Source organism: Orbicella franksi, chromosome 3 (genome assembly GCF_964199315.1).
Source record: "Orbicella franksi chromosome 3, jaOrbFran1.1, whole genome shotgun sequence".
In the NCBI taxonomy this organism is placed as follows: Eukaryota; Metazoa; Cnidaria; class Anthozoa; order Scleractinia; family Merulinidae; genus Orbicella; species Orbicella franksi.
Genome location: NC_138147.1, coordinates 16,551,661 through 16,563,117, shown reverse-complemented (window position 1 = coordinate 16,563,117; position 11,457 = coordinate 16,551,661). Strand labels below are relative to the sequence as shown.

The 11,457-nt window shown below is 38.0% G+C and overlaps 1 protein-coding gene across 1 annotated transcript; it reads right to left on the bottom strand.

Moving 5' to 3' along the window:
• Positions 1 to 7,180: 7,180 nt before the first annotated feature.
• LOC145481538 (calcipressin-1-like) lies at positions 7,181 to 11,345 on the bottom strand. Its single transcript, XM_081460030.1, has 3 exons — positions 11,066 to 11,345; positions 9,131 to 9,307; positions 7,181 to 8,298 (listed from the first exon to the last, which is right to left on the bottom strand). Exons 1-3 carry the CDS (start codon positions 11,195 to 11,197, stop codon positions 7,963 to 7,965), a joined length of 645 nt encoding a protein of 214 aa, XP_081316156.1. The 5' UTR covers positions 11,198 to 11,345; the 3' UTR covers positions 7,181 to 7,962.
• Positions 11,346 to 11,457: the final 112 nt, after the last annotated feature.

Genomic DNA, 11,457 nt, shown 5'->3' with positions numbered 1-11,457 from the left:
TCAGGAAAGAATGTTTTGTAGCTGTAAGAAAGCAAATCTTCCGTGTAGCTCGGCAAATGGCCACGATGACCCTCAGATCTGAGGTCAGACAATAAATTTCCCGATTTGTAACTCAGCAAATTCGTGGTGGCCATAATTGGTTGCTAGAAAACAAACTTTCCGATTGTGCTGTAAAAAAATCTTTCATTGTTATCACTTCAATATTTTTAAGGTTTAGAAAGGCATTTTGTAGAGGTTCCTTTCGATTTCGAAGTAGTTTTGAAAGTCTCAAAAAGTAACCACAACTTACAAGTACTTGGGTGTCCATTTAGATCCTACATTGAATTTTGAAGCGCACTTCAACAAAACCTACAAGAAAGCGACCGGGAGAGTCACTCTACTGCTGAAAATTCGTTCTTCCATTACTTGTGCAGCTGCAGAAAGCATTTACAGGGCTATGACTATGCCTGTTTTTACCTGTTCTAGTCTAATTACATTAAGCTATTCAAATACACGCAGGCAACTAATTCGTAATATCGAACATAATGGCCTAAGCTGCATATCTTCAGGTCTGGAAAACAAGACTAACATTTGCATTCCATCAGTTGACAGCTACTTGAAAAGAAAAGTCTGTCTGTGTGTTTTGGATTGTCTACTCGGAAGTGTATGTACGCCTTTTTTAAGAACTATTTTACAAGGGTTAGTCATAGTGTCAACACAAGGAATGGATTTTCCTCAATCGAACTGCCGAAAATGAACCTGGAGTTTGGCCGTCGGAGTTTTTCGTTTTCAGGAGCCTCAGTTTTTTACAGTTTACCGTCGCACATAAGAAATCTGAACTCTAGGCTTTTATTTAGACAAAAGGCCAACGAACATTTTATTTGTAATTTTTATTCGTAAGTTTTCATATGTTTTCCCCATGCAGTTTTGCTCTTAAACTTTTTTGTATTTTTACCTTTTCAAATTTCTATAATCTTACAGAACCCCTATGATAGCAGTACTTTCAAGTACTGATGGGTTAATCCTGTTTAAAGATTCGTTTATTATCATCATCATCATCATCATCATTATTAGTAGTAGTATTAGTATTAGTATTATTATATTATTATATTATTATATTATTTTATTACTATTATTATTATTATTAATATTATTATATGGCTTTGGCTTGTGGCCGATATAACGCGCGCTGATTGGCTAAGAGCGAGATCTGAACGGTCATTGTGCAGCCGTAATGCCCACGGGCCGATTACGGATTATGCAAATTAGGAAGAGCCCGGCTCTGAAAATTCAAGCGCGCTGAAACGATAAAAGCCGATTTAAAACAGTGAGAGAAAGTAAGTAGCTAAAAGTTTAGAGATTTTTCCTTAATAAAAGCTATATAGAAGTCGTTTTTGACTCACCAGCCGGTAACCTTGGCGGGCACTAGTGAAAAACAATCAAAGTTTCCCGAGTCTTAAGTAAAGTTAAAATCGCTCAATAAAAAACACCATCGGCAGATCTGTCATGCATCCTGAGCAGAACACCACGAAGAAACTTATAAGTTATCATCTTAGTCAAACAAATACTGAAATATTGAACTCCGCCACAGTTCTCATCAAATAGATTCCATTGCTTTAACACAAGCAAGTGTATATCAGCTTCCAGGATCATCAGATGTAAACAATCGGGCGGTTTCTGTCGGTAGCAGTATTTCTGATAACTGCAGGAAGTTTTAGACTTTCACAAGGCTTGAAAAGTTCATCCATAAATCCCAGAATGAAGAAGGTGAAGATATGTTGTCGAAAGCGAATGGCGAAGATCGAGTTATTCTGAGCAGTACATTCTGAAGCGTTGGTTTGGACTATTTTGAAACACTTTCTGTCTTTTCTATATGAGTTGACGTTTCACCACAAAAGTCGGAAAAACTCCCCCATCGACTTGTGGCACCACGATACTAAAATACCTTTTTGAGGCTGTGACAATCATTTTTCCCGTAAAGAAATGTGTGTTTTTAACGGAATACGTAAAGTTCACTGACTGTGTAGTTTTGCCCTGGGTTTGAGACAGTGAGTGAATCGGCAAACGCGCGCATCGCCGGATGTAAATTGACGACTTCCGCTCGAATATTTTTTCTTTTCTTTAATTCATGAGCCATATAATAAACAACTTAATAACCTCGACCGTTCGGCCGTTACAGGAAAATCTCAAACTTCGGCCTACCGTATTGACCTCGCTATCGCTCGGTCAATACGGCAAGGCCTCAGTTTGAGATTTTCCTGTAACGACCTCACTCGCGGTTATTAAGTAGTTATTATTATTATTATTATTATTATTATTATTATTATTATTATTATTATTATTATTATTATTATTATCGTCATCCATGGAACTCAAAGTAATGTGGAAGTAATAGAGTAACCCGACATTAATACCAGAAAGCCACAAACGTAGGTGGAAGGGCGGGGACTTAACAACGAGAAGCTTGGAGAGCGTGAAACTGTAGCGTGGGTATCCTCCGGTACTGAGTATTAGCTTATACACTAAGTTTCCGATTCGACTGCTTCTAATGTAGAAATGAATCTTGAACTTTTTTGTACGTTGCTAAATCACAACGGTCATCAAAGAATATTGGGTGATTCCAGAAATTATCCTCCATACCACACAACGGGCGGCCCCAACATTCTAACATGCTCAACACCACCCCTCCGCTCCACGGGCGGTCTGATGTCTTCGGAGAGTGCAATTTCAGCTTTTTGAAAAACTCGCAAGAGCAAATTAATTTCAAATTGGACGAGAAAAAACACATGACTACTTATTAATAATATAAACATGAAAAAATTGTCGTGGAGGAAGTGCTGGAAGATCTTTCTTGAAGCCATTTTTTCAAAGTTTCCGCACAAAATTTTCGTCATCATTTTACGTGATATCATTGACTTAGAAAATTTCCTATTGTCTTTCAGCCAATCATAATCCAGAAATACGATGTGTAATTTGCACTGGTGTTACACTTGAACTGCACTGCTCTCAACCAATCAGAATCGAGTAATTTTTTCACGTACGTTATTAGGACGCAAATTGTGTATCTATTTTACACGGGTTTGTGGCTTACGGAATTTTTGGATGTTGTTTTTCGGCTTTACCTCTAACCTCTTCGTACGGTCATTCTGCGTTCTTCCCTGCAGATTATCGAACAAAAGGGAGACCACTCGCAATCTAACTCTCTTTCACGTAACGCTTTACTTTCGGACCTCTCTCTCGTTGAGCGTAGCGTTACGTGACATAGATAGGAGACTGGACCAACTCGGGCTTCTCAGGCGACAGCAAGCGATAACAGGTTCACTTCAGGCCGAATGACAATCTTGTTCCCAGAGGGGCGTTGCCAGAGACCTCAGGAGCGCTTTCCATTTGACTGGAAAAACCGGTGAGAATTTTCCGGCGAATGGAACAGTACAATTTTTCCTCCAGAAAAATGGAACGGGGGCCGCTGTATATACCATTTGACAAAGATTGCTTTTTTTCCTGCGAGAGCCTGGGTGCTAACAGCTTGAAACAACAAACATGCCTGCCGAATTTGCAGTGGTGTTTGAAGTTTTGTTGGAAGATACTTACGCATTTCACTTTATCAAAGAAGATGGTGATGACTTGCCCATATGTTCTACGGCAGCATTAATTCTGAAGAATTTTGAATAGGTATCATGGGTATTTCGAACAAACATTCCATAGATGAATTTCAAAGTCACTTCCGTATGAAAAGGACCACTTTTGAAATCTTAGTGAGGAGGTAGTGGCCACGGGAGTGTTTCCCGTCGGAAACCCATTCCGTAGGCAAGTTTTAGATGCACGGAAACAAGTTTCAATCTTCTTATGGTGCATTACAAACCAGGAGACAACGCGGCTTATTGCCGATCGATTTAATGTTACATATAGCAGTGTTTCTTGAGTGGTTCGGCGCGTTATGGAAAGTGTACTGGCCTTAAGAAACCAATACATTAAGTGGCCAAATGGTAAGATTGCTTTTTCTCTAATCTCTCTTATCAAAAAAACTTTCCGCTTGTTCAAAATGATTCTTATCTCTTCTCAGAACGTAATGCAATTGATACTTTTTTTAATCCCATACCAGCTACCCAGTTGAGAGAAACAATGGAAAGTTTCAGAGCAGAAGGGGGATTCCCAGGGGTAGTGGGTGTAATAGATGGAAGCCTTGTAAAAATAAGAGCACCAATGGAAAATCCTGAATCATACATCTGTCAGAAAAAGTACCATGCCCTTCTGCTTCAGGTAGTTTCAGTTGTTTAATGTAGTAGCTGAACTGGTTGTGGGGCCTTATATTTATAGCCTATGATTATATTAAGGTTGTTTGTGATGACAACATGATGCTATTGGACGCTTTTATGGGTTGGCCTGGTTCTGTACATGATTCACCACAGGCAGCCCAAGCTCTCTCTATGAACCACACAAGCAACACAATTATTATATGGCATCGAATTATAAGGGTTTATATGGGATTTTCTACAAGATATCCATGGAGGTAGTTAAAAGTGAAAATTCTCAATAAAAATGGCTTACCTTATTCCATACATGTGCTGTTTGCTCCTGGTGTGGTTATTTTACTGATTTAACTTGATTTAAGCGACTTTTTTGAATTCCAGTTTTCCCTTCATAAAGAGAGGACTTATCCTCTTCCATAAACACAATATAAAAGACATACACAATGAGAAAATTATATCACTCCTAGTGTAATATCCTTAACAGTAACTACATTAGTTGTTCCAGCAGTGACAAATGGTAGTGGATTACATTTAACAATAAAAATTACTCTCTGAGTGCACATTGGATATGAGATGGTAGATAGTAAGCAAGGCAGATGTAGTGCCAAATTTCTTGTAGTCATCTGATATCCAACAGGGGCAATGGGAATGATTGTTTTCTTCTGAAACAACCATAAAATATTGGTAGATATAACCTCGTTTAATTTGTTCAAAGAGACAGGAATATTAATTTATTTTTGTTGACTACGATGTCTGTCAAGCATGGCACCTATTTATGGCTGATGTCTAATGCCGTGTACCAGATTACATCCGGACCCCAGCCGGTGCTGTGGTCCAGGTTTCTAATCAATTAGGCCATCCCCCTTTTTTTGTTTAGCGTCGAATGGATTTCCTGATGTTGGGTTGGTCGGCCGAATTGGAAAAAAAAAAAGAAACAAGAAGTCTCTGAATAGGAGGCCTGATACCCTAACATCATTACTGTGGAGCCTGGAAACAACAAGACATGAACCCAAAATCAATATGGCGGAAAATATACTGTAAAAAATGTTCCTGCTGTTGTTCCTGTTTTTCTCTATGTTGTTACCATGCTCATTTTTCAGATTAAAAGGATTATTAAGAGTGAAAAATGGTTTAACTACATTGTTACTTTTTTTTGGAAATGCCAAAAATGTGTTGGTCAGACAACCCTAAATGGAGAAAACAGAGAGGATGGCCTTATTGTAACTGGTATGGTTGCTTTCGTTCTGGGAATAGGTGCTTTGGGATTTGATGTATGGGCTGTGGCCATTCAGCTCTCCTGTTCCCAGTTTGTCCAACTCAGAGATCTCTTTAGCCTGGTGGTGGGCTCGTGGCTGGGTTGTGGGTAGTGGCCACAATGTGGGCGTTCTTACACTGTGGGGCTGAGGTTTCAGGGCGAGTGTTGGGTTTGTTTCCCTCAGCATGCAACTTCCCCTTGCAACAAATGTTGTTAATGTCTGGCCAGGCATGGCACTTAAATGGCACTTATTTTAGAGCACGGAGAAATCCACTGCTAAACCAGACAAGGGTAAAATGCAAGAGTAATGCTAGATAAAGTAAACAAGAGCAGATTTTCACTTCCACTTTTTTTAGGAGTGCAATTTGATCCGACTCAATCTGGCCTGATCTGACTCTTATTGAATTAATAAATTCTTGTGATTTATATTGTTTTGCTTGTAATTTCCTGAAAGTATGCATCATCTGATGGTCGGGTCATTGTGATCTCTTGATTTTTCTGATGTTTGGCTTTAGTTGCATTTAATTTTTTGGGACTTCAGTACTTACAGCCCTTTATCATATTGTCGCACAGGTCAGGAACATCTCAGGAACATTTACATGGCTCTTTGTTGAAGCTTTAATCTGTTGTTACTTGCTTTATTTCATGGATAGAAATGATACTGACAACAGATGAATAGAAAGGCAGTCCACACAAGTCAGTTTCAGGAGATCCGTTCACTTGCTCCCATTAATGCAAGTAAGCTAGTAGCGAGACACTTGTACTATAACTCATACTTTAAATAAAATGTAAAGTACACAGAACACAAGCATTACACTTCAAGTACAGGGTCCGAAATTAACTCTCTTCGGCGGGCGCCAACTGGTGACTGAAATTTTTTTCGCAGTCACCATATGGAAAAATGTGGTCGCCAAAAAGTGTCAATAAAATTTTTCCTTCGCAGCGAAAAACAAACCAAAATTTTTGGTCACCACGGGCTTGCCGGCAAAATATTTGCATTCGATGTAATCAGATCAGGAATCAAACCAGTGCTGAAATCATCTTTTGACCACTTTGACAGATCTACATTTCCACCGTTTAACGCCTACAGAATATCTAAATCTTCATCTAATTTCTTTGCGGATGTTCCGTCTCCACTTTGTAATAAATTACGGAAAGATTTCAGAACATCTTTGGACACCACATCGCCTGAATAAATATTCATGGTGAAAGAACGCATGGGGCCTCCTTTGCTCCCGCAATACGTTATGTTATGGGAAACCGCTGAAAAAACATGGCGGCGAAGCTCCACACTGATTGCAACTGTAAAATGTGTGGTAGATTTATGATAACAGGAAAACCGGTTTTATACTTCAAAAGCAGTGGCAAGGTAAAAAGGAAGTGACCAATTGGCGGGCGGCTTTGAATTTTATTTTAATCGATTTGGCTGAAAATCAAAGTTCTTGTTTGTGCAGTTATCGTAACATGAAATAGTTAATTCCCGCTGGCGACCAGTTGTAAAATTCTGGTCGCCAGTGCAAAATTTTCAGTCGCATTGGCGACCAGGAAAGCGCAATTTCGGACTCTGAAGTATCATTACGATTTAATTTGATCTTGCCTGATGCCCTGATGCCCTGGTGCCCTGATGCCCTGATCTGACCCATGTTGATATATACAGTGAAATATTGATCACGTCATACATAATATTAACAATTCATTTTTGTTATTTATAGCTGTTTGTTTATTCACAGAAAATACGCATTAGTTTTTACTTTTTAATCAGCTCATTGTGATCTTTAGATTTGTTTGTGTAACTAAAACCCATCACTTCAATGTTTTGACCTGTCATTTGTTGTGAAAATTAATTAAATCGTGAGCGACTTGTGTGAACTGAGGACTTGGACACAAAATAAAATGCTGAAAACAGCCTGTCACAAATGATTGAGTTTCCAAGGTCTACATGTGTCCACATAAAAAGAAGGAATAAACAGAGTGTCTTGAATCTGTACAACATGGTTGCCAAAAGCAATAGCACAAACTGCTGTCAATTCAATGTTTTATGTCTGACTTTCGTTAACAAAATTGATTAAACCATGAGTTTCCAAAACTGCCCTTCACAGGAATCTTACATTAGGAATGCAAAGAAAGGGTTTCACACAGAACTTCTTACACAGGAATACAGTGAAGGCCCACATACACATGTACCTTGTGTCCACATGATCAAAGTCACATGGACATGGGACAGAAACTCTCTAAACATTATATAATACTTCAGTTTTTGATTCATATATTTAAACACCACCTCTGAAGGAGAACTCTCGGGAATGTTTAGGAAACTTAATATTTTACATGCTTCAAGACAAACCAAACAGCATGGCTGATAGCACCATTTCAATAACACTGCTCTTTACAAAGTTAGATTCCAACTTCTCACACTGTGAGAAAAAGAGGAAATTGAACATATTAAATATAAATAGTACTTAGCATTCTACAAGAGTTTTACATCTTCTTATCTGGTCTCCTTGTTTGTGTCACTTCCCTTGGCAATGCTTTCAAAGGATGAAACCTGTCACTGTCACCATCTTCCACTTCTTCCCCTCCTTCATCACACAGGTGCACCACAATGCTAGGTGCATCTTCAGCTGAGATGTGTAGCTGGTAAGGCTGTGAGGTGTCCAAGCTGGCTACTGCAGCAAGCAGATCATAGTTGATCACAGGGTGGGACTCTGTAGTTTGTTCCCAGCCAACAGGAGGAGAAGCAGGAGGGGATATCAAGAACTGCTTTGTTAGAGGTGGAGGTTTGAGATTAGAGTTGTTGTTAAGAGAGGAACGTCTCTGCAAAACAATACAACTTTACCAATAAGTCAATGTCAAGCATCTTGTGTTCCACATTTTCAATACCATAAATAACTGTTAGTAGATCTTTGATTTCATCATTACCTTTCTAAATGAAACCATACATCAATGTATTTAAAAACACCTTAAGTAAGGTCCTTTGTTATCGATTTTAATGCTGTTTTAATTGGCATAATATTGGCCTTCACTATTTGAATCTTTCCAAGAAGGGTAAGAAGATAATATTGTATACAAATATCATTTTTTTTAAATGAGGGGAAAAAAAGTTGCCAGAAGCAATTTGCACTCCTGGATGAGAGTTCAGCACTATCATAAAAGTGCCTTGTGTAAGTTAGAGCACATTGCAGTGTCACCAACCAGGGATTAATGAGGCACTATTGTCTGAGAGAGATTTCCAGGAGTTTTGGTTTAATCTGTGCTAAAATTATGCAAGTTGTCCCTAAAAGGCCATGGGTTGCATACAACCTGTAGCAGGTGAATTGCTTAAGGGAAAGCAAAGTAATTTACATAATTTATTGCATACTTATTGCATAATCTACCCCAAAAATTTCGCATGGCCCGACTTACATTGGCACTTGGGGAAATTGTTGGGGTAATTAACGCATTTTTGTGTTTGAATCAGTAGAATTCTACTTATTAACTTTTTTTAGGGTCAAGAAGGTAAAATTTGTGATCTCCCAGATTTCAACTTATTTAGGCTGGCATCTCTAATGTCTTTAGATCCAGAGCTTAACAATTACACTCCTGTGCAATAATGCTGAAAACAAAGATTGTTTTTCTATAGTCTAAAAAAAACCATGTGAAAAATCACCTGTACAAGAAAGACACCAAGTTCATAACCCAGGAATAGCTGCCCATGCAAATCTTTCTTAGCTTCTTTAGCATTCTCTTCCTTGTTAAATGTAACCCTTGCTCTGTGGAAAGTCCTCAAGTAGATGAAGCTTTTTTCATCACTTCCATAAGGAGAAAATAACTTTTCAAATAATTCCTGAAAGAGAAAAAAGGTCACAATATCATGATAATACCAGGGTTTTCAATTGGGAGTCAAAATTAATTAAATAATAAATATTATTACTTTTGTTTTGGTTTTGGTGTTACTATGGTTTGAGATAGAGCGGTTTTCAATTGAGTGTCCTAAAACAAAAACCGAAAGTAATCACTCTAGCCAATCACAAAGGCCATTAACATTACAGTGAGCCAATAAAAACTTGAAGTAATTACATGTAGCTAACGCAAGCGCGGGAAAACGTGTGCGAACAAATTACCATTGGTTTTGGTTTTACTTCTGATTGGAAGAAAAATTGGCGTGAGGTTTTTAGGCCAATCCTGTAGCATAGTAAGTGCAAAACCAATTACTTTTTGACACTCAAATAAAAATCGCTCTAATTTGGCTGAGTAGTCTAACTGGTAAGTTATTGATTTGGTTTTGGTTTTACAGCACTCAAGTGAAAACTGCTCTATGATATTCAATCAGATTGATAAACATCAACCACAATGACATCAAGAACTAACAAGACTTTGTGAACAATGTATTTTTGCGATATGGGATTTTAACTCATGTACATTAGTCCTAACACAATTAAGTACAGTCTCAGTTTAAAAACTGAAGTCAGCAGTTCCTTTTCAAGTTTGCCATTTCTGTTTATTTAAGTGTCCAGGAATGAGTGATCTCAGGAATGAATGATCTGCTGAAATAGTGTGTGCATTGGATTGATTGATGGCAAGGTCGAGAGGAAAAGAAAAACCAGTATCATGGTATTGTGTTTCTAAGACTACACTGCTCTCAGTGCTATGGATTACAATGCTGCTCATAATTCTATGCAGTGAAACAACACTTTAATTTATTTACCTTTGAAAGTCACACATGCATGTAGACAATTCTCTACGACTCTTTAGAATGCAACATTGCAAATTTGTATCTCATATGTAATAGCACTGATTTAGTTTGTACACACATTTCCACATCCAATTAATCACTTGGTTTTAATAAATAATCATTTCTGACTTCTAGTTCATTCTACTCAAATTTGCCCAATTTTCCTTATCTCTCCAACCATAAATGATAATATTCGCTTACATGTATGTAAAATGGTGAAACGTTCTGCTGAAAAAAATCCTCTCTCTATTTGCTGTGATACTTGCTACCATAAATGGCAAAAAATGACCTAAAATTCTACTCAATCATCTGTCAGTAGAATTTATCGAAGGCAAAACGAGAAAATATTAGGGGGATGGGGAGAGTACTCATTGTAAGGACTTGTAACTGAAAGGGAATGTTTGGCATTTATACTCTAAGGAAAAGAAAGCTACTTTCTAACAAAGTCCGTCTCACTAAATTAGGCTTATTATACAACCAAACTTAAATGTGCATGTCCTAATAAGCTTATTTAATTGATTTATATTCTTACGTTAACTCAAAACTTAAAATGAACTTTAACTATGAGCATCTCTCACCACCCGCTTACCTTCATTTTGACTATTATGTACGTGTTTATATATTAAATTTCACACTTCTTTAAGACCAGTCTTTGAAATGGAATCCAAGTTATTCGCAGTTCATGTTTTCGAAAGACGCATATTCCACGAAATACCACAGTTACTTTAGCCGGGAAAACGCAGCTCAATCGAAGAAATTTTGACCGGTTTTGTTTACCAAAAAGCCACCAACTTAAAACCATTAAGCAGCTTGAAAAGGGGAGCTCTAGCAACGACTGGACAAGGCACTGCTAATAAACTCTCTACATACCTTCGTATTTTCGTCGTCAAAAACATCATTTGGCAAATTAGTCACCGAAACACTCCACAATAGTTCCTCGTCACCTTCGCCATGGCTGTCTGGAGGACATGATGTCTCTATGTTTTCTACATACGGCTTCATTCTGAAGACAACCAAATCACTTTCTACACAAAAAATCCAATGACGAAATATGAAGTCATACGCAGTATGAACTCATGAAATAGGTTCTCCACATCGAAAGAATTTCGCAAATTTTACGCCATATATGTCTTCTGCTCTTGACAGCTACGATTGAGCAGCTGAGCGCGCATGGCTCGCTGGGATTGTTCAGCAAATGAGAGCTCCGAAGCGACTAGAACAAACAGGAATTTTTTTGTCAATAGCGTTTTAATATCATTAAT

What these genes read in the sequence shown, in the direction of transcription:
- LOC145481538 (XM_081460030.1), bottom strand. Translation starts at nt 11,197, where the DNA reads ATGAAGCCGTATGTAGAAAACATAGAGACATCATGTCCTCCAGACAGC. An exon ending in TTGACGACGAAAATACGAAG is followed by an intron (nt 9,308 to 11,065) that starts GTATGTAGAGAG and finishes TTTCTCTTTCAG; the next exon opens with GAATTATTTGAAAAGTTATT. An exon ending in TTGGTGTCTTTCTTGTACAG is followed by an intron (nt 8,299 to 9,130) that starts GTGATTTTTCAC and finishes ATTGTTTTGCAG; the next exon opens with AGACGTTCCTCTCTTAACAA.